This window comes from Lissotriton helveticus, chromosome 12, assembly GCF_964261635.1.
Source record: "Lissotriton helveticus chromosome 12, aLisHel1.1, whole genome shotgun sequence".
In the NCBI taxonomy this organism is placed as follows: domain Eukaryota; kingdom Metazoa; phylum Chordata; class Amphibia; order Caudata; family Salamandridae; genus Lissotriton; species Lissotriton helveticus.
Window position 1 is genome coordinate 693,309,696 of NC_136073.1, and position 22,186 is coordinate 693,331,881.

A 22,186-nucleotide genomic window follows, 5' to 3' on the forward strand; every position below is an offset into this window, starting at 1 on the left:
CAATGCAGACCGGACTGTGAAGGGGCAAGGTAGTAAGTTGGCATAGGTGAGCAAATTAGACACAAAAGAGAGTAAGAGGGGATGTGGTAGGGAAAGAGACAGAAGAATCAAGGAAGGGAAAGAAGAAATTTAGGGGGAGTGAGGCAAAATAAATTAAAAGGGTAGGAGAGGAGATAGAATATGCTAAAAAGAGAAAGGGAATGAGTTATAAACTTCCTTAGAGCAGAGTATGCCTGAAGACAGGCTAGAAAAAGAGCAAGGGAAGAACAAGGTGGTATGAAACTAGAGAGAAGGACCAAAGGAGGAAGAAGAAGTATAGAGAGGTGAAAAGAAGAAAGAATGGGACAGAGAAAAGAACAGAAGTGAGCAAAGGATGAAATTACAAAGATGCCAAATAATGATATCCTCTTGGAAGGTAGTCTCACAGTCCACTCCTCATGTAATGTGATAACCTGTGATGTCATCTTTGAGTTAAAGTTTGTGTAAAGTCATCGTTGTGCTAATGAGTGGTTTCAGAACTTGACAAAATGTTCCCATTTTTATCATAGAATGCTGTCCAGTTTGCTGTCAGCGTGGATTCAAGGATATTGTGCAGTACCTTTGAAAGTTGTAGCAATACCTTCCACAATGTTCTCTGGATCACGTCTTAACCTTTTCTTTGGAAGCAGTATGAGCAGTAGGAGATATTTCACACATTATTTCATACCCTCTCCTGATAAGCATAACAAGCACTTCACACAATAGACAGTATGAAGATTGCGCTTGACTATGTCTTGGGCAAATTTACCAGAACTCCATAAAAGTTACATATTGCGTGTTAGCAAACCAAAGCGGAGGGTGCCTTACCCCTTCTTGGGCTGCTGTAGGTGAATATCACTCATCAACTTGGTAATGGAGTATTTAATCTCAGTCTCCCCACGGTTCTCCAGGGTGAAAGTACGGGACTTGCGGACGCCCAGGATCAGAGCTCCAAAGTTGATATCTCTGGCAGGGAAGATGTTGTACTTTGTATAAAGGCATCGCACAGACACTTTAATTGGGATGCTGGCAATGGTCTCCCCGCCCTCTGAAATGCTTGGCTCAATAACCTGAGAGAAGGGATAAGTAAATGAATGTACAATTTATAGTGAGACAATATAGTATCTTAAGAAAAGGCACTTTAATTCACCACTGTCTGAGTCCACAAGTTGTGTGGAGCCATTGTTACTGAAAGGTACCACTTAGCACTAGGTTCATTAGTAAATACCAATGAAAGCATACATTTTTGGAGGCCAGAGGAGGAACATGGCTACTACAGTCACCTAGCACTCCTACACTATTTCCTGTAACAGCTCCTGCTGCCAAGATGGGAGAACATAAGAGTACTGAGGACACCATACAAGAGTATTCAGTGACCATTTGTTATGAACCCTAAAACAGGGCTAAATAGCTAAATGATGACCGTTCACCTACATTTGTTCTACCTTGTTCAGCATAACGGTTCTAGCACTGACCTTTTACCCAGTTATGTGCTGAATAAATGTCGATCAGTTTCCTTGAAATTTGCCTAATTTATTATGCATGAGGATTCTTAGAAATGTTCCCTGCACATGGCGTACATAACAGGATTAACATACTCTGTGTAAAAGTCATGGTCATCTTCATCCTGGGGCAAACGTACTACTATGCATAATTGCAGGTATTTGTTTAGGCTCATTTACATAATCCTACTCATAACATATCGATTGTGTTAGGACCCCTGAGGCTATCTTTATGGTATAAAAGAGCCTTACCTGCGCTAGACAGACAGAGGAGAAGCTTCTACGCCAGGCGTCTCCAACCTTTTCTGTAGTGAGAGCTAATTCTGCTCAAGAAAAGTCCTGCCGAGCTACTAGAATATTTTATCACTGTAAAATGCTGATGATATGTATTAACATTACACTATGACCACCCTAAGAAAGATTTATCAGTAGTCACCACCCAAACATTCCAGGTGAAGTTATCAGCAGAATGCTAGGAAAACGTTGATCAAAATTGAATGCTTATAATCAAGTAAATTTCAAATCATCACATGCTGTGTGCCACAAAGGGCAGTGCCACAAAGGGCACTACCACAGCAGTAAGTGTCCCCAACTCAAATTGAATTATCATTTAGCTAAACACTTTAAAAGTGTTTTAGAATTGTAATATTTTGTCTTCATTAGCATATTAGTTTTTAAAAATACACATATTTTTCTATCAAAACCAATTTCCACTTTCCAGCAATCAAACTCAATTTTCCAAAAGAAAATCCTTTTCAGAAAAAGCATAATTTTGTTTCTTTAAAAATCAAATCAGTTTTCATTGTTAGAAAATACACAGTCCCTAAACATCAGCTTTTCGTTTTCATTGAGTACCGCCATGTAAAAATGCCAGGGATGGACAAATTCTGCTTCAAATACCTAGGAATTGGAATCATAGGCCATGCTTGCTCACCATAACAAGATTAAAGCATCTGTTATGCTAATAATGCCCACCATTAAATCCGAGGCTACCACTCTGCCACAGCTGGATGCCCAACATATATCAGTTATGGACATTGTTATGGGAGGAGCGATTGCCACTCTGTCAGGAATGGCTAAAAGCGGTTAGTGACACGGGGTGTGGCCTGAGAGGGACATGGCGGCGGCAGGCTAACGGCTGTCGCGGAGCTCCCCGTCTGAAAGTACCGAAAATCAGCCTCAGATGTTCCCTTACGGAAGTTATTCCCTGCCTATTTTCTACGATACCTTGAGGGGAGCGAGGCGAGTGAGGCGAGTGAGGCGAGCAGAGCAGTGGCGGAGACGAAGGCAGCGTTAGGACCCGTGGGAGATGGTAACACTGAGCTCGCACCAGGAGGACAAGGCGGGGCCGATCCACGTCAGGAGAAACGCTGTTCTGGAAGAGGTTCCGGAAACAGCAGCCGGGGTGTTGGTGACGGTCTCCACGGTCTCCCGGAGCCAGACAGAGACAGAGAAGATAAGTTCGGGAACTGGGACTGGGGTTTGGGTTTCAGGGTGTGCAAATTGGAAATGGCAAGTGTGGCAACACTCAAAAAGAGCGTTTCTGCATCACTTTAGAGGCCCTGTGTGCTGGGGACACCTTTCTGCCACTAAATATTTAACCTCAGTTAAAGGAAGTGTTCGTATGGAGGCAGTTCTGTCAGCTGGAGCACCAGTTTTGTTTAGCCAATGTCAAGTAAGCTCCGAGATCATAGCTCTGGTAGAAACAAACTTGGTAACAGTGTTCTCAGGGACCGTGGAGAGAGAATTAATCGGCATTAAGCAGTCTAAAAGCAGAGGGGAGGTGGTAAGAAACAGATACCAACTGAGGTCTAAGCAAGAACTAAAGTAGCAGGGGGTTTTGGACTCGGCGGAATTGAGTGAAAAAGTGAGACCTTCACCACTTATACCACATAAGAGCAAGAGGAAGTGGTGTGCTAAGAAGAGTAACAGTAGTAAACCCCCCCCCCAGCAGGCTTTAACACAAAAAAACACACCCTCTCTCAAAAGTTATTTTAAAGTATTGGAGAAAATGAATTCCATGAAGGAGGGGGTAGGTGTAGAAGTAGATACACAGTCAACCCAGTTAACTCAGATCTCTTCTTTATCTGCCCCAGTCTTGGAGAACAGGTACTCCCCTATAGCGGAAATACAAGCTGAGGAGGGTCTAGAAGATCTAGAGAGTTCGCTTAGTCTAGACAAAGACATACTGATGAGTGGCTGCAATAGCGCGACCGAGAATACCCTAATCCATCAAGAATCCATGATTATCCCGATAGCAGAAGGTGCAGGGACATCCCATCCGTTATTGGGAGAGCATACATTGTTGGAGGCAACTCCAGTGTGTAATCAGCCTGACACTACAATTACTTTAACCTCTCAAACTTACGTCAGATCTCTGAGGCAAACCAGAAAAGATTACATGACAGGTTTGACCTTTTGGAAACCAAATTGGAAGGAATAGAGACTCGGACGACCACACTGGAAAAGAAGGTCTCTACCCTTTCAGTCACCACGGCAGAGAACTCTGTTGATCTTTGTGCCTTAAAAAAGCAAAACAGGGCTCTAATGATGGACATGGAACGGCTGGAGACCCACTCACGGCGGAACAATCTTCGCATACTGAAGATACCCGAGGGGGAAGAAGTGGAGGATATTAAAGCCTTTGTCTGTAGACTCCTTAGGGAGGGTGTTCTGAAAGACCGTTTGGATATAGATTTAGAAGCAGAAATACAGAGAGTCCATAGAGACCCCTTCAGATTACACCCAGACCGTAAGGCACCCAGGAAAATTCTGGTATATTTCCAGACGTACAATGTTAAGGAGCTGATACTTAGTAGATCTTTGGCGAGCGCCTCTCTCCATTATCGGGGCAATCCATACCAAATCAGGTCTGATATAGGAGGACGAACAGCTCAGAGACAATGGGAACTAGGTTCAAGAATGTCTGAACTTAGATCATTGGGGGCGCGAGTTCAGATGAAGTTTCCAGCTACGCTTAAAATCATGTGGACTAACAAAATGTACACTTGTAACCTGCCAGAAGAAGTAGATGAGCTGTTAGTGAGCATGAGGGAGTAGTCTGGTTTGGGTGTACCTAGTTTTCATTACAGCCCATATACCCGACATTCGCTAGCACTTACTGCTTAAATGAAAATGAGCATTGTATACCAGAGGTAATGATTAGTTCTCTTTGGAAGGGAAGGAGAAGGAGAAAGAAAGAAAAAAAAGGAAAGAAGAGAAAAAAAAGGGTAAGGAAGGGAAAAAAAAGAGAAAAAAAGAAGAGGGAAAGGGTAAAAAAGAAAAAAAGAGGGATCACACTACACATATAAAGCATTAAAAAAAATGATTTTTTTCCCCTCTCTTCAACATAGTTAATCACATATAATAGATGGAAAGGGATAGGATAGGCAGGGTGCTGAAAGACGGGGAGCTCCATAGAGGCGAGACAACGCCTAAGATGAAGGGGGGGTTCCTCAGGGGAGGGAACGGGTGGGTTGGGGAGGGAAGGGGAAAAAGGAATAAAAAGTCCTCATTTAACCACAGAAACACAATACACACTGACTCAGATGTTGCATTTATCCCGGAGGGTTGCTGGCTGGTAATATTTGGTAATATTTGGTTATGGCTGTAAACCTGCATATTAGTAGTAAAATCATTTCCTGGAACCTTAACGGAATAGGAAGTTTTAAGAAACAGCAGAGGGTCTGTGATTTTTTTAAAGAACTTAGAGGCTAGTATATATTTGCTGCAGGAGACTCATCTTGAGGCTGAAGTGTGTAAGAGGGTTTTTGAGAAAAACGTTGGGTACAGGATGTGCTATGCTCTAGGCAGAAGGGAATCTCTAGGGGAGTAGCAATAATTATCAGGGCCAACAAGGGAATTAGAGTTCAGAGCTGGGACACTGACCAGTCAGGGAGATGGTTGGTGGCGGTCCTTCTGATTGCTGGTGCACCTTATACATTTGCAGTTTTTTTACGGCCCAAATGAAGATAACGAAACTTTTCTTCAAAACCTTGAGAAGATTCTAATCTTGAGCACAACACCTGTCATTCTTGGGGGCGATTTTAATCTTGTTTTAGATTGTCAGCTAGATCGTACCTCCAGAGCAAAATATGTCTCGCCTAAGAGGTCTCTTTCGGTTCTTAAGAATATAATAGAAGATATCAACTTGATGGATGCCTGGAGAGCCAAGAATGGTGACTTAAGAGAGTTCTCTTTCTATAGTAAAAAATACAAGCAATTCACAAGAATTGACCTGTTCCTGGTAGACCATATCTTTAAATCTGTTTTGACCTCAGTTTCCCATACCCCAGTGGGTCTTTCAGACCACTCGGTTGTAGTGATGGAGCAGATTTCATCTGCAGTCATGCATTGTTTAATTTTTTTGTGCTTCAGACAGGCTGCATTTAAATTGCCACGCACATTTTGGTGCAGGTTAAAAACATGGCACATGAAAAACATGAAAGTGAGGCCTGAAAATGCTTTTGCTGAATTAACATGTGTTTTTTTTTTTGCATTGTAGAGAAAAAGTGGCCTTTTTACCTTTGAAGATTAATAGAATGTGTTTCTCTCTTCCCAGCTCATCCATGTAATCTAGATTTATTATTCCTGTCTTAATAGACTTTGACTTGTTGCATATTTTGATAAACATTTTCAGTTAATAACACCTCTTTTTATAATGTGTGTGAATTAATAATGCACGTGGGAAACATAATGGGCTGATTTACATGAAATTAATATTATCTTTGTGTTTGTTTTATTTTTGGGGCCTACACAAAACATGGCTGCCTGTGAATCCATCAAGGCTATGGCTTGCAATTTAATGAGAAGGGAGCATGCGCAGACTGTGGCAGCTTTCCTCATGACAAAAAGTCAAGGACAACCTGAACTGTACATTCTTGTGACTGTGCCAATGTACCAGTTAGTTAAAAGTATCCGTTCTGACTACGCTGTGGAAGGAAGGAAGAGAATCAGAATGAAACATTTTTCCTAGTAAATGTTGCAAATGTTTATAAATGTAGTTATTCATGTATGCTTCTTTTGTTAAAACTGGTGAAGTCAGGTTTTTAGAATGAGTCAGGGGAATGAGAACTCATGCCATCATGACTGACCAATCACGTACAGGTTTCCTGAAAGATGCTACATCTTTGTGTAATCTGCCAATAATTAGGGTATAAATACTGTCCTCTCTGGATGGGGGCTGCCTTTCTCAGCTCAGCTGGCTTCTATGGGTTAGGTACGCGAAACGTCCCGGGAGATTGCTGAAGGGGAGTTGCGTCCGAGGAGAGTCAGGGGGAGGTTTCTTGCTTCCACGTCATATCTTGGCACTTCAGGCCACATTCCTTTGAGGCCTGTGAAGGAGGGGCTGCTTTCCTCTTTTGACACAGACAGACAGAGAGTGCAGTGGATCAGGATAGAATTAGATGCTAAACTTTAAGTTTATGCTTTGACTAATTAATTAGGTCTAAAAAGATTTATTTGATTTATGCATTTATTTCTCTTAATGGGAGATTTTTTGCAAACTATTTAATTATTGATTAGCTTTGCAAGACTATTTTTCTTAGAAACTCTTTAAGAATTGTGACTGAAATTTTGCGCCACATTTTCATAACTACATGTAATGCTTATATGCAGACTGTAATGTGTTCTGTATTATTGATATTTTTCCTGTTTTCCAAATTCTGTAACCTAATTGATATTTTACTAATGAATAAAGGGTCAGAGAAAAATTAACTTTTGATTAGAAAATAAAACCCTTTAAAATACTCAACAACTCTCTTTATTGGCTTGAATAATATTTGCAGTTTTTACTGTTCATGATTATTTAAAATCTGAAGGTAATACATGGTGTGAAGGGCCCAACACCTTTTGAGCGGTAAATTAGAGGTAGCATGAGGGTTTTGCATTGAGAAACTACCAGAAGAAATTACCGCTCCATCAGTTTTTGGTAAGCAGAGGATGGTTATTATTGATTCGTTTGGTGATTAATGATTATTGATTTCACCATCAACTACTCAACTAATGGATCATTGACCTTAAGAGGGAAGTAAAATAATTGCCCAAGTTAGATAAATGCCCAAGTCCTGATTCCTGACTCCAATGCTCAGAACCTGAAGACTGCAAAGCAGTACTGGCAGGTGATGCAAGAAGTGGTGTGAGTATCAATAGGGTTGTGAAATGTTGTTAATATGCTAGCATGTATTTTTGAAGTGTTGAAAATATTAAGGTTTTTTTATTGTTGGTGAAATTTTGCTCATTTTGAATTGATGGTGTTATTGATTATATTGGTAATTTCATAGGACATAATTTTTTTGGTTATTGATTACATGTTTTAACTCTTCATGTTAAGTTAGTGTATTGTTCTATGTTGTCTGGAACACGCAGGTATGCACACCTGTGGAATCCCGGGAAGGAATAGCGGGTGGTAAATGGAAGCCACACTGCACTGAGGTTACTCGTCTGTTGGAATAACACTGAGAAGCTAGGTAGGGCTGGCAGTGTTAAATTAGGGACTATTTTCTGTGTGAGTGATTAATAGCAAAGAGTTCGCTGGTGAAACTTTGGTCTGATATCACCTAGAAAGGGTCACACCAAAGGAGTAGCAGGTTCTTCTGAGCTTGATTGATAGCAAAAGGGTTCGCTGGTGAAACTTTGGACTAAGATATATCCTGAAGGATAAGTCCAAAGGAGTAACAGGTTCTTCTGAGCTTGAGTGAAAGGTAAGCGGAAGGGATTTACCTTTAGTGTTTGAAGAGTAAACGGAAGGTCTTACTTTGTGAAGGTAAGCGGAATGTGTTACTCGCAGTGAATATAAATCTATCCTTTATTTAGCACAACAGACAGAGTAGCGAATGTATTAATGTTGTTACTAACAGAGTTATTGATTAAGAGAAATAGTGCAGTAAGATTTTGTGGAGGGTCAGTGGTAGGAGTAAAACTGACTAAAATTGAGACTGACCGCTTTGGAGAAAACAAATTGCATTGAACTATTGCAAAAATGAAAATGTTTGAAGGTTTAAAGTAGCTGTTAGGAGGTAAACTGAAAAATTTGTTTTTTATTGGTGATGCTCCTGAAGGAACACCTGTGCTTTTTATGTCTACCAATTTGGGACAAAACACATGTATGTGGGTTCACCAATGGTGCAAGATTACTGAAAAAGAGGGTGCTTTGAGGTTTCCAAAAGATGGTACTTTTGAATTGCAAATTATTGACAAATTAAGGGAAGTGTTATGTGAAATAAAGACACCATCTAAAGCTGCACAATTTGAGGCCTTAAGCCTGTGGGAGAAGACAGCAAGAGAGAAAGCAAGTGAGGATAAAAAGCTAAAGTACCAGATACAGGAGAAGGGAATTAATGCCGATAAAGAGCTTCAAATAAATAATGATTATGGGGATGAAATAATGGATGAATTGTTAACTGAGTGTCCACCACTTTATGTGGTTCCCATGAAAAAGACTGAAAATAATGAACGAGTAAATACTACAGGGGCTACTGCTTCTGATGAACAGAGAGAAATACAGACTGAGAGAACTGTGCAGACATTTTATATTGACCCATTACCTGTTGATTCAGTACTGACAGTGATACCTCCAGGTGTTACTGCTTCAAATATGACTGATTCAGTTCAAGAATTGCAAACTGCAGATGCACAGATAATGCCTAGAAAAATTATGACTGTCCCAATTAATATGGGCCCTACTGAAAAGGTGCAAAGGGCTGCAGAAGGAGTGATTATGGCAGGGTTTATTTCAGAAATTCAGAATACACAGATTATTGAACAGAAAGTACACCAAGCACTGAAAGGTGAGGGAAAAATGGTATTTACAACTTCTACAGCCCAGGATAAAATAAATATATTTGAAAATGGGATTTTTCAAACCTGCTCGGAGGAAGCAGCAGTGATTAAAAATATAGAGAACATGGGAGAACATATTAACACAGGCCCTGAAAAAGAGAGACAGCTTAATGTTTTAAATTCAACATGTGAACATGAAGAAATTAACAGTCCTTGCTGTTTAAATAATGAAAATGTGAACCAGTGTCAGGAAAAAGAATTAATTTCCCTGAGTAGGGAAACAGCTGTATGTGCATTAACTACACATAATGGACTGACAGATTTGGCTAAAAAATATGAAACTGATGTTTCAGGAAGTTTTCCATTTCAGAAAGGTTTCAGGGTACATCCTGATGAAGCAAATGAGAAAATGTGTTCTTCAGGAATGCATTTGCACATTGCAGAAATAAAATATATTTTCAAATGCAATGGGTTTGAGAAATTAGGAGACAATTGGGCAAGAAAACATGAGAAGAAAAAGAAACCACCAGACCTAGAAAGGAAAATGGATAAGGAAAAGAAGCCACCAGATATAATTGAGAAAAATAATAAGCAGAATGAGGGAGAAGCTTTTGCTTACTCATTGAGAGAAATAGTGGGAGAAGTGCATGTTCATATGCCACAGAATAAAAGTGAACTTGCAGCATTTCTGAACACAATCCCACAATTGAGAGACACATTTATGCTGTGGTACCCACAAGTTGATGGATTTGATGAAATATTGAACGAGTTGTGCATTCATTTGGAAATGTTCTTTTATATTGCCATGCTGACTAAATTGTGGTTTGAATCTAAAGTTGTTGTTCAAGGGCCAGGTGAGGAGACAGTGAAAAGGGTTTGCATGAATGCACCATCGTTTTCTGTTGTTATGGAGGAAAATATAGCAGTGATTATTTTCCTGAAGGGCAGAGTGCCAGCAAAGGATGTTGATTGGGTACAGATTAAAAGAACACAAGATGGAAGTAAAGGTGTTTTGGTTAGTGCAAATTCAGGTATGGATGTTGTACTGCTGGAAAATGTGTCCTTTTGCCATCTTTATAACAGATTTGAGCATTGGAAGAAGAAAAATAAATTTAAACATGTTGCACAAAAACATGGAGAATTGCAGATGCAAAATATGCCAGTTACGCAAATGCAAATGTCAGTTCAGAAACAGGTACCTATGGCAGGAATATTTCAAGCACAGATGGTCCCACAAAATATGGAAAATGCTAAAGTTAATTTAAATAAGGTGTCCAGAGCAAATGTGAATTATTTCCAGAGACAAAAACAGAACCCAGTTCAAAAGGTTGCTCTGTTTGCAAATGAGAGTTTTAACACTCACAATTCTGAATTTACCAATTCCATTGTGAAGGCAGTGGAAAGTCCAGATTTAGTTGCAGGAGTTTTAAACAGAGAAATTACAAACCCAGTGTTAGAAGAATTTGCACCAAAATTAGGCCCATTTGATGAAAATTGCAAAACTGTTGTCTGTGACTCAGGCCTACCAGGAAAACAATTATTTTGCAAATTAAGCAGCACAGATTACTGTACACCAGATAATGCTATTTTTCAGATTCCTGATGAGGATGTACATTTTAAAATGACCCAAGAGACAGCTGTAGCATTATTTTCAGAAAAGACAGTTGAAACATTACCTTCTGCTTTGGAAAAAATAATAAACACTGAAATAAGAGTTCAAAGAGAAGGATGCCAGATTAATAAAATGTGCAGAACATGTCCTATTAAAATTTGAACCAGATGACATGTATTCAGGAATACCATCAGATGCAGGAATTTTACCAATAAAAGGATTTTTGATGGAATTGATTGGAAGTTTGTGTAACTTTCTGATCACAGGTTCACAGAAACCAAATAAAAAGAACAGAATAGTGCAGGAGATTAAAAGCATATTTTTTCCATGTTGTCCTGTGGTACCGAATCCAGCCAATATATTTTTTCACATTCCATGTGCTGAAGAATGGCTTACTTTTATTGATTTTTGCAAAGTTCATGTCACAGTGCCATTGCATGAGAATAGTCAGGAGTACTGTCAAAAAGAAGATGAATGTCTGGGAGACCAAATTGGAAAGGGAGGTAGAAAGGTGTCACCAGAGAGGGTGGAAATAATTTCCAAGATGAATACACCTCAAATTCAGAAAGAAGTCAGGACATTTTTGGGAATGATTAGCTGCTGTAGAGAGTGGTTACTTTCCCTAGTGGCTAAGCCTTTACTGAGGCTGACACACTCAGGTGTGTCTGATCCGCTTCCATTGGACAACAATTGCACAAAAGCATTCCTAGAGTTGAAAGAGAAAAAATGTCGCGCCCCAGCACTAGGAATGAAAGTTTATTTGAAAGAAAATACACTAATTTGCAGTGAGAGGGAGGGCTGCGCTCTCTCATTGCCTATTGAAAAAGATGACTGTGTTCAAAGGTCTGTGATGTATTGCCCAATGACCTTTGACCCTAACTTCACAGAAATGTCAGCAAATGAATTGGATTATGATGAAACTGAATATGAGTGTCTAAATATCATGAAAATATGCATAAAGCCAAATTCAGACTTTAAAGATGAACGTCTGAGTCAGCCCAACAATGTCCATTTTGTAGATGGCCCATGTTTGAAAGGTAACACATTAAAAGCAGCACATGCTGTGCTCCTTACACATGATGTTGTCAAAGCTTCATGGCTTTTAGTAATTACCCCAGCCCAAAATTCGAAATTGATTGCCCTTACCATCACATGCAGTTTATCTGCTTAAATGAGAGTCACTGTTGTCATGGAAGAGAGAAATGCTAATTCAGTTGCACAAAATTGTGTTCTGTTAGCATGTACATTCTATGGAATCATCACAGATGAATTAAAAGAGGCTCAAGAAAATGTTTTTGAAGCAGCACAACAGGGTTGTATCAGAACTGTTTTTGAGAAAAGTGACAACTGCATAGTGGCAAATGTGTTATTGCAAAGACTGATGCCCAGGTATAGATTGCCAGTTTCTCTGAAATCAGATCATAATGTGGTCTCAAATATAATGAGTGCAGAACAACAGATTGGACAAGGAATGGATTGTAGCTATCTGCCTCAAGTGGCAAGCATAATAAGGCAACACAATGGCAGCACAGAGTTACCTTTTGCAAAAGACTGTTTTTCAGCATTACTAAAGTGGCTTGAAAATGCATATGCAAATGCACTTGTGGAAAACACTGAGGAGAACACTAGCCATTGCTGTGTAGGTCTGGTTGATGTACAGTGTGCAGTTTCTCACCAGATTGCAGCTGCTACACAAGATCTGCATAATGGATGGTTCAACGGCTTTGATCTGAGAGATGCTGTGGTGAAACATCTGAATCTGATCAAAATGAAAATAAGAGTGAAAGGCCTTGGTTGAAAAAAGTGCAAAGGATTGATGGTGCTCTGTCAGAGTTTCTCAGCACCTAAGTAGTCCAATTTGCATGGAAAGTATGAGCCATACTAATGACAAGCTGATGACAATGAGCAAAGAAATGCTGAAACTGTCCTGGTGAATTCTCCTTTTTTATTATTTTAGTTACTTATTTTAAAGAAGACTGTTCCAAGAAGCTACTTACAGAACTCTGCACTAAAACAATTGAGCGTGGCTATATATGATCTGATTACAGACCAGACTTGTGTTTGCCTTAGAAATAGAAGTTTTATCACTGGAAGGGTTTTTGTCCTACGGGTCCTGGCTGGACAATATACGTAGTATCAAAAAACAAGAGTGCCAGGGCTCGGGTTCAACTCACAACCGCTTTTTATTTAGCTGGTGTGGACCTTCTTTTTATCGATTCCGAAGGTTTGTATTTTCATTTAAACATTTTCACAATTTCAAGATTATTTACATTTTGTATATGCTACAGAGGATTAGACATTCCTTAAGCAGTCAAAACAATACAAACATAAGTCATAAATTGCAATACTTTCAAAAAAGACAAATCATCACATTCATTAATAGTTGCACTTTCACTATTTGAACTGGAAAACAAACTCAATTTTGTACACCTGAAAATGTTCTGGTACTAGTCCTTATGACCAAGCAAACATAGTTAATAGGACCAGACACATTGGGCCATATGATTTTGATTGAATCGCCCTATGTCCGTGTGCAAACCCTTGAGATTTAGGTTGCCTTTGAAACAGCCGAACAGCCGACGCGTTTCCAAACCCTTTGTTCAGTTAATAGGGTTCTTCCTCAGGGCTGAGCTGTGTACCTATGGTGTAAGATTGGGGGACATTTAGTATCTCCTATTCTCAAATTTCGTTTGACCAACATGTTGCATGAATAAAACGTGCGAGAGTTACCTCTTTTTTTACGTTGATGTTCACTGTGGTTTTTGGACACAGGGCATCTGGTTATCCTTAGTTGTCACCCTTGCCTAAACGATGAAATTAAAGGACGGTGTTCTTGTAAGTTTTTTTAATCTTGTAATACATGTTTACACATCTCGTGTCCGTGTTTACGCTATGCCAGCACTTACTTGTTGTGTGTTTCAGATCGCTCACAGGGTTAAGGTACCCGTTAGTTGAAATCTTTTGGAGTTCTGCTGTGTTTAAGTCTGCTGAAATGAAGGTTTGAATCAGTTCAACACTTCCGATAACCCAATTATTGATTGCGCAGTCTAAAGCAGTGGGACTTACAGTTGTGTGACGTGGAAAAAATCTCGTGTGCGGCTCCACTTTCTGCTGGGGGTCGCGTAAATATCTGTTTGTTACGTCTTTTCTTCCTAGCGGTTCGAGGTTCTGTGGAGTTAAAACACAGCGACCTTTTAATATGTTTTCTGGATGCGGTCGTGGTTTTGGTTGACTATGCCTCGGTACGTTTGTTCTGGGCTTCTTACCTTTGCCGCTAGCTCTCTAATGAGTTTCAGAAATCTCAGTGAAGCCGAATGTAAGTCGTTCCCTTCGCTGCAAGTCGAATGTGATTTCCAACACCCGGCAGAACTCATTTCCTTTTTAAATATTCTGCTAAGCATTGTGGGACTTGTAGTGTTCTGTGTCATACGGTGTTTGGTACATTTTGGAGCTTGAAGTCTACAAAGCTGGAAAACGTTGTGTTTTAACGCAGTGACTGGCACAAAGTGCATATTTACAGGGGGTGGTTTAGCAGGGGGCTCAGTAATTTGATCTTTGTAATTCCGACATTTCGTTCAACCCATCCACCACACAGTTGAATTTTAGAATTAAATAGGCTTCTTTTTTCAACAACATGGCATCAATGTTTCCTCCTCTGGGGGGAACTTTCATTGCTGATAGTACTGTCCATTTAAAATCTATCTCAGTGTGTTGATGTTCCACAAAGTGTTGTACCATGGGGGCAGTCAACACTTTGTGTCTGATTCTGGATCTGTGTTGTGCTACTCGCTGATTTATTTTTTGGGTAGTTTTCCCAATATACAGCTTGGGACACGGGTACATAATTGCATATATTACATTACTTGTTTTGCAATTAGAGAATTCTTTATGCGTCCATTTCATTGTATTGAATTGGAATTCCTCCCCTTCCATTGTGTTGGGGCAGGACACGCACGAGCCACATTTGTGATGACCTGTTATTGGTGGTAATTTCCATAGCGTGCGCAAGTCCGTTTTAGCTTGGCTGACTCCCAGATCAGCTCTTACAATGTATTGGGCAATACTTTTGTTCTTCTTCAAAGCGAACAATGGTTTCTCCATTGGAACTTCCGAATTCGTGATCAAGTGCCAGTTCTTTAAGATGATAGACTTCAGTTTGTTTGTGTATGGCCCGAATGTTGTGACACAGACCGGCCTTTCAAGGGGTTTGGTCTCTTTCTTTCTCAATAGTTCTTCTCGTGGCGTATACCAAGCCCGTGTGGTTGAAGAAGAACAAAAGTATTTCCCAATACATTGTAAGAGCTGATCTGGGAGTCAGCCAAGCTAAAACGGACTTGCGCACGCTATGGAAATTACCACCAATAACAGGTCATCACAAATGTGGCTTGTGCGTGTCCTGCCCCAACACAATGGAAGGGGAGGAATTCCAATTCAATACAATGAAATGGACGCATAAAGAATTCTCTAATTGCAAAACAAGTAATGTAATATATGCAATTATGTGCCCGTGTCCCAAGCTGTATATTGGGAAAACTACCCAAAAAATAAATCAGCAAGTAGCACAACACAGATCCAGAATCAGACACAAAGTGTTGACTGCCCCCATGGTACAACACTTTGTGGAACATCGACACACTGAGATAGATTTTAAATGGACAGTACTATCAGCAATGAAAGTTCCCCCCAGAGGAGGAAACATTGATGCCATGTTGTTGAAAAAAGAAGCCTATTTAATTCTAAAATTCAACTGTGTGGTGGATGGGTTGAACGAAATGTCGGAATTACAAAGATCAAATTACTAAGCCCCCTGCTAAACCACCCCCTGTAAATATGCACTTTGTGCCAGTCACTGCGTTAAAACACAACGTTTTCCAGCTTTGTAGACTTCAAGCTCCAAAATGTACCAAACACCGTATGACACAGAACACTACAAGTCCCACAATGCTTAGCAGAATATTTTAAAAGGAAATGAGTTCTGCCGGGTGTTGGAAATCACATTCGACTTGCAGCGAAGGGAACGACTTACATTCGGCTTCACGGAGATTTCTGAAACTCATTAGAGAGCTAGCGGCAAAGGTAAGAAGCCCAGAACAAACGTACCGAGGCATAGTCAACCAAAACCACGACCGCATCCAGAAAACATATTAAAAGGTCGCTGTGTTTTAACTCCACAGAACCTCGAACCGCTAGGAAGAAAAGACGTAACAAACAGATATTTACGCGACCCCCAGCAGAAAGTGGAGCCGCACACGAGATTTTTTCCGCGTCACACAACTGTAAGTCCCACTGCTTTAGACTGCGTAATCAATAATTGGGTTATCGGAAGTGTTGAACTGATTCAAACCTTCATTTCAGCAGACTTAAACACCGCAGAACCCCAAAAGATTTCAACTAACGGGTACCTTAACCCTGTGAGCGATCTGAAACACACAACAAGTAAGTGCTGGCATAGCGTAAACACGGACATGAGATGTGTAAACATGTATTACAAGATTAAAAAAACTTACAAGAACACCGTCCTTTAATTTCATCGTTTAGGCAAGGGTGACAACTAAGGATAACCAGATGCCCTGTGTCCAAAAACCACAGTGAACATCAACGTAAAAAAAGAGGTAACTCTCGCACGTTTTATTCATGCAACATGTTGGTCAAACGAAATTTGAGAATAGGAGATACTAAATGTCCCCCAATCTTACACCATAGGTACACAGCTCAGCCCTGAGGAAGAACCCTATTAACTGAACAAAGGGTTTGGAAACGCGTCGGCTGTTCGGCTGTTTCAAAGGCAACCTAAATCTCAAGGGTTTGCACACGAACATAGGGCGATTCAATCAAAATCATATGGCCCAATGTGTCTGGTCCTATTAACTATGTTTGCTTGGTCATAAGGACTAGTACCAGAACATTTTCAGGTGTACAAAATTGAGTTTGTTTTCCAGTTCAAATAGTGAAAGTGCAACTATTAATGAATGTGATGATTTGTCTTTTTTGAAAGTATTGCAATTTATGACTTATGTTTGTATTGTTTTGACTGCTTAAGGAATGTCTAATCCTCTGTAGCATATACAAAATGTAAATAATCTTGAAATTGTGAAAATGTTTAAATGAAAATACAAACCTTCGGAATCGATAAAAAGAAGGTCCATACCAGCTAAATAAAAAGCGGTTGTGAGTTGAACCCGAGCCCTGGCACTCTTGTTTTTTGATACTACGTATATTGTCCAGCCAGGACCCGTAGGACAAAAACCCTTCCAGTGATAACAGTAGAAAGAGCAGGCTAAGCCTGCACGGGTTTTTCGGCAATCAAGCCAAAACAAGATACCAGTAATCTGGACAACGGGTTATAGAATATAACCTGTTTGAACATGTCAGAGGAGGAAACACTTTCCTTTTCTGAAGACCACATTAAAAATTTGATTTCGGGACCTTCTCCATTCTCCTCAATCAAACTCAGCACAAATGCACAGCAACAAAACGAAAGTGATAAGTTACTAAGATTGCACAAAAAACATACACGCACAGAATTACACGGGCATTTCTTATTTGAACACCTCAAGGCAGGTACCATCCCTTGGGGGCTTCAAGTAAAAAAACGTACCGGTGGTGTTCACAGAGGACCCAGTATATAAAAAGGGTTTTAGCTATATAGCGACAAAATGTAGCAGGGACCTCATGGTCCATACCGTTGAAACAGCTAAGAGAATTTGCCAAAAAGAACAGGAAGAAATCGAGGCACTAATAAAGGCAATAGAAGACAACCACACTGTGACAGAAGCAAAAGCTCTACTCGATAAAATTGATAAAGAAATCGCAACATTCAGAGACAACACCATTAACTTTAGGTCCAACAAATTTGACAAAGACGTTAAGGCCTTTAAAATTGAGTCAGTTTACCCATACCTAAAAGAGGACTACTACACCCAAATAGAATCTCGACGAGCATTATCACAATACCAAGGGAGGTCCAAAAATAGATTTACAACTTTTTCTGAGAGTTCATCATCAGAATCTGCGAGTGATTCAGACCCAAGGGAGGGCCCGTCCAAACGTAATAATCCTTTTTTAGAGAAAGGCGAAGGCAGAGGCAGAGTCAGATTCAAACCACAGCCCCAACCATGGGAAATGAGAACACGAAGAACACAGTACAAGACGTAAACCTCACCTCCATAGTAAACATATCGAACAAAGAACTAACCATACATGAAAAATCAGTTCTGGAATTAGGTCTCAAGTTTGTGCCAACAACCAATACCGACCTAACAAATTTGAAAATAGAGGCACTAGAGTTTTGTCGTAAACTGAGACTAAAGGCATTTTTTCATAACAGAGAGGACACTAGAGTAGCAGAACCCTCGAATCTTTCTAATAAATCTACATTCATTCCCCCCACATATACAATACCAAAGGAAATAATAGCCTTTGAACAGATCGTTCTATCCTCCATCACACAGTTAAGTCAACAAAAAATGTTTCTGAAGAGGAACATCACCAGAGAGCAACAAACAGCATTGAACAATCTCCGCAATGATGATTCCATAGTGGTAAAACCCGCCGACAAGGGGGGCGCACTGGTGGTCTGGGCTAAGGAAAAATACATTGCAGAAGCGAATAGTCAAATTAAGAACACTGAGTGGTACAGAGAAGTAAAAGAAGACCCAACTTCACAAATAAGAGCTGAGATCCAGATAAAACTCACAGAGGGTCGTGATAAGGGGATATTAGGAACAAAGGAGTTTCAATATCTTGATAAAAAAAGTTCACGTATTCCAGTCATTTATTTTCTACCGAAAATACACAAGAACTTAATGGAACCACCCGGGAGACCCATAGTCTCCGGGTGTGATTCTCTATTAGAACCACTGGCCAAGTATGTGGATGTGTTCCTAAAACCTTTCCTGCCGAAAGTGACATCGTACCTTAAAGATACTACGGACTTTATCAACAAGGTTGAAGGGGTCCCATTTGATGATATTCAAGAACTGATGGTATCCTTCGATGTCACCTCCCTATATACCCAAATCCCTCAGGAAGAGGGATTGGAAGCAATGGAGTACTACTTGGATACACGTCCCCGACCACAAAGAGTCCCCACGGACTTTATCATTGACTTAGCGAGGATAGCCCTCAAAAGAAACTATTTTCGGTTCATGGACGCGTTCTACGTGCAGGTGAAGGGGACCCCCATGGGGTGTCCTTATGCCCCGGAAATGGCGGTCCTCTTCATGGCCCTGTATGAGGAGCGCTTCATCTACCACAACAATCCATTCAAACAAAACATTACAACATGGTATCGTTTTATAGATGATATCTGGTGTCAATGGAAAGGGTCTGAAGAAATGCTTGCCCAATTCCATCAGTGGCTCAACACCAGACACCCAGACATAAAGTTCACAATGACACACAGCAGAACATCTCTCACCTTCCTTGACGTAGTAGTTTTTCCCAATGAAAACAAATTGACAACCACCTTACATCGTAAAAACACGGACAAAAACACAATCTTACATTATGCAAGTTACCACCCCAAAAGTTTAAAATCCAATTTACCGTATGGACAAATGTTGAGAATTCGTCGTAACTGTTCTCGAAAGGAAGACTTCATAATACACTCCCAAATACTCAGTGAACAATTAAGGGATAGAGGTTATCCCTCGAAATTGTTGAAACATTCAACCACACGGGCTTGGTATACGCCACGAGAAGAACTATTGAGAAAGAAAGAGACCAAACCCCTTGAAAGGCCGGTCTGTGTCACAACATTCGGGCCATACACAAACAAACTGAAGTCTATCATCTTAAAGAACTGGCACTTGATCACGAATTCGGAAGTTCCAATGGAGAAACCATTGTTCGCTTTGAAGAAGAACAAAAGTATTGCCCAATACATTGTAAGAGCTGATCTGGGAGTCAGCCAAGCTAAAACGGACTTGCGCACGCTATGGAAATTACCACCAATAACAGGTCATCACAAATGTGGCTTGTGCGTGTCCTGCCCCAACACAATGGAAGGGGAGGAATTCCAATTCAATACAATGAAATGGACGCATAAAGAATTCTCTAATTGCAAAACAAGTAATGTAATATATGCAATTATGTGCCCGTGTCCCAAGCTGTATATTGGGAAAACTACCCAAAAAATAAATCAGCGAGTAGCACAACACAGATCCAGAATCAGACACAAAGTGTTGACTGCCCCCATGGTACAACACTTTGTGGAACATCAACACACTGAGATAGATTTTAAATGGACAGTACTATCAGCAATGAAAGTTCCCCCCAGAGGAGGAAACATTGATGCCATGTTGTTGAAAAAAGAAGCCTATTTAATTCTAAAATTCAACTGTGTGGTGGATGGGTTGAACGAAATGTCGGAATTACAAAGATCAAATTACTGAGCCCCCTGCTAAACCACCCCCTGTAAATATGCACTTTGTGCCAGTCACTGCGTTAAAACACAACGTTTTCCAGCTTTGTAGACTTCAAGCTCCAAAATGTACCAAACACTGTATGACACAGAACACTACAAGTCCCACAATGCTTAGCAGAATATTTAAAAAGGAAATGAGTTCTGCCGGGTGTTGGAAATCACATTCGACTTGCAGCGAAGGGAACGACTTACATTCGGCTTCACGGAGATTTCTGAAACTCATTAGAGAGCTAGCGGCAAAGGTAAGAAGCCCAGAACAAACGTACCGAGGCATAGTCAACCAAAACCACGACCGCATCCAGAAAACATATTAAAAGGTCGCTGTGTTTTAACTCCACAGAACCTCGAACCGCTAGGAAGAAAAGACGTAACAAACCGATATTTACGCGACCCCCAGCAGAAAGTGGAGCCGCACACGAGATTTTTTCCGCGTCACACAACTGTAAGTCCCACTGCTTTAGACTGCGTAATCAATAATTGGGTTATCGGAAGTGTTGAACTGATTCAAACCTTCATTTCAGCAGACTTAAACACCGCAGAACTCCAAAAGATTTCAACTAACGGGTACCTTAACCCTGTGAGCGATCTGAAACACACAACAAGTAAGTGCTGGCATAGCGTAAACACGGACACGAGATGTGTAAACATGTATTACAAGATTAAAAAAACTTAAAAGAACACCGTCCTTTAATTTCATCGTTTAGGCAAGGGTGACAACTAAGGATAACCAGATGCCCTGTGTCCAAAAACCACAGTGAACATCAACGTAAAAAAAGAGGTAACTCTCGCACGTTTTATTCATGCAACATGTTGGTCAAACGAAATTTGAGAATAGGAGATACTAAATGTCCCCCAATCTTACACCATAGGTACACAGCTCAGCCCTGAGGAAGAACCCTATTAACTGAACAAAGGGTTTGGAAACGCGTCGGCTGTTCGGCTGTTTCAAAGGCAACCTAAATCTCAAGGGTTTGCACACGAACATAGGGCGATTCAATCAAAATCATATGGCCCAATGTGTCTGGTCCTATTAACTATATTTGCGTGGTCATAAGGACTAGTACCAGAACATTTTCAGGTGTACAAAATTGAGTTTGTTTTCCAGTTCAAATAGTGAAAGTGCAACTATTAATGAATGTGATGATTTGTCTTTTTTGAAAGTATTGCAATTTATGACTTATGTTTGTATTGTTTTGACTGCTTAAGGAATGTCTAATCCTCTGTAGCATATACAAAATGTAAATAATCTTGAAATTGTGAAAATGTTTAAATGAAAATACAAACCTTCGGAATCGATAAAAAGAAGGTCCACACCAGCTAAATAAAAAGCGGTTGTGAGTTGAACCCGAGCCCTGGCACTCTTGTTTTTTGATACTTAGAAATAGAAGTAACATTCTTATATGCTCAGCTTTTGCAATTTAAAAAAAATATATATATATATTGTCACTAGTGAAATTAAATATGTGTGATGAATTATAAATCATTTTATTATGATTTGAATTATCAGAAGGGTGGATTGATGGAGCAGATTTCATCTGCAGTCATGCATTGTTTAATTTTTTTGTGCTTCAGACAGGCTGCATTTAAATTGCCACGCACATTTTGGTGCAGGTTAAAAACATGGCACATGAAAAACATGAAAGTGAGGCCTGAAAATGCTTTTGCTGAATTAACATGTGTTTTTTTGCAATGTAGAGAAAAAGTGGCCTTTTTACCTTTGAAGATTAATAGAATGTGTTTCTCTCTTCCCAGCTCATCCATGTAATCTAGATTTATTATTCCTGTCTTAATAGACTTTGACTTGTTGCATATTTTGATAAACATTTTCAGTTAATAACACCTCTTTTT

At 40.0% G+C, this 22,186-nt stretch overlaps 1 protein-coding gene across 2 annotated transcripts in view; it reads right to left on the bottom strand.

The window, feature by feature from the left end:
• The window catches only part of HYDIN (HYDIN axonemal central pair apparatus protein), a 3,619,565-nt gene that overhangs the window by 1,238,964 nt on the left and 2,358,415 nt on the right, over positions 1-22,186 (bottom strand). For both annotated transcript variants that reach the window (XM_078670948.1, XM_078670947.1), the window contains one exon: positions 847-1,088. In XM_078670948.1, coding sequence (XP_078527074.1) covers positions 847-1,088 — 242 coding nt within the window. The remainder of the gene's footprint in view (positions 1-846; positions 1,089-22,186) is intronic.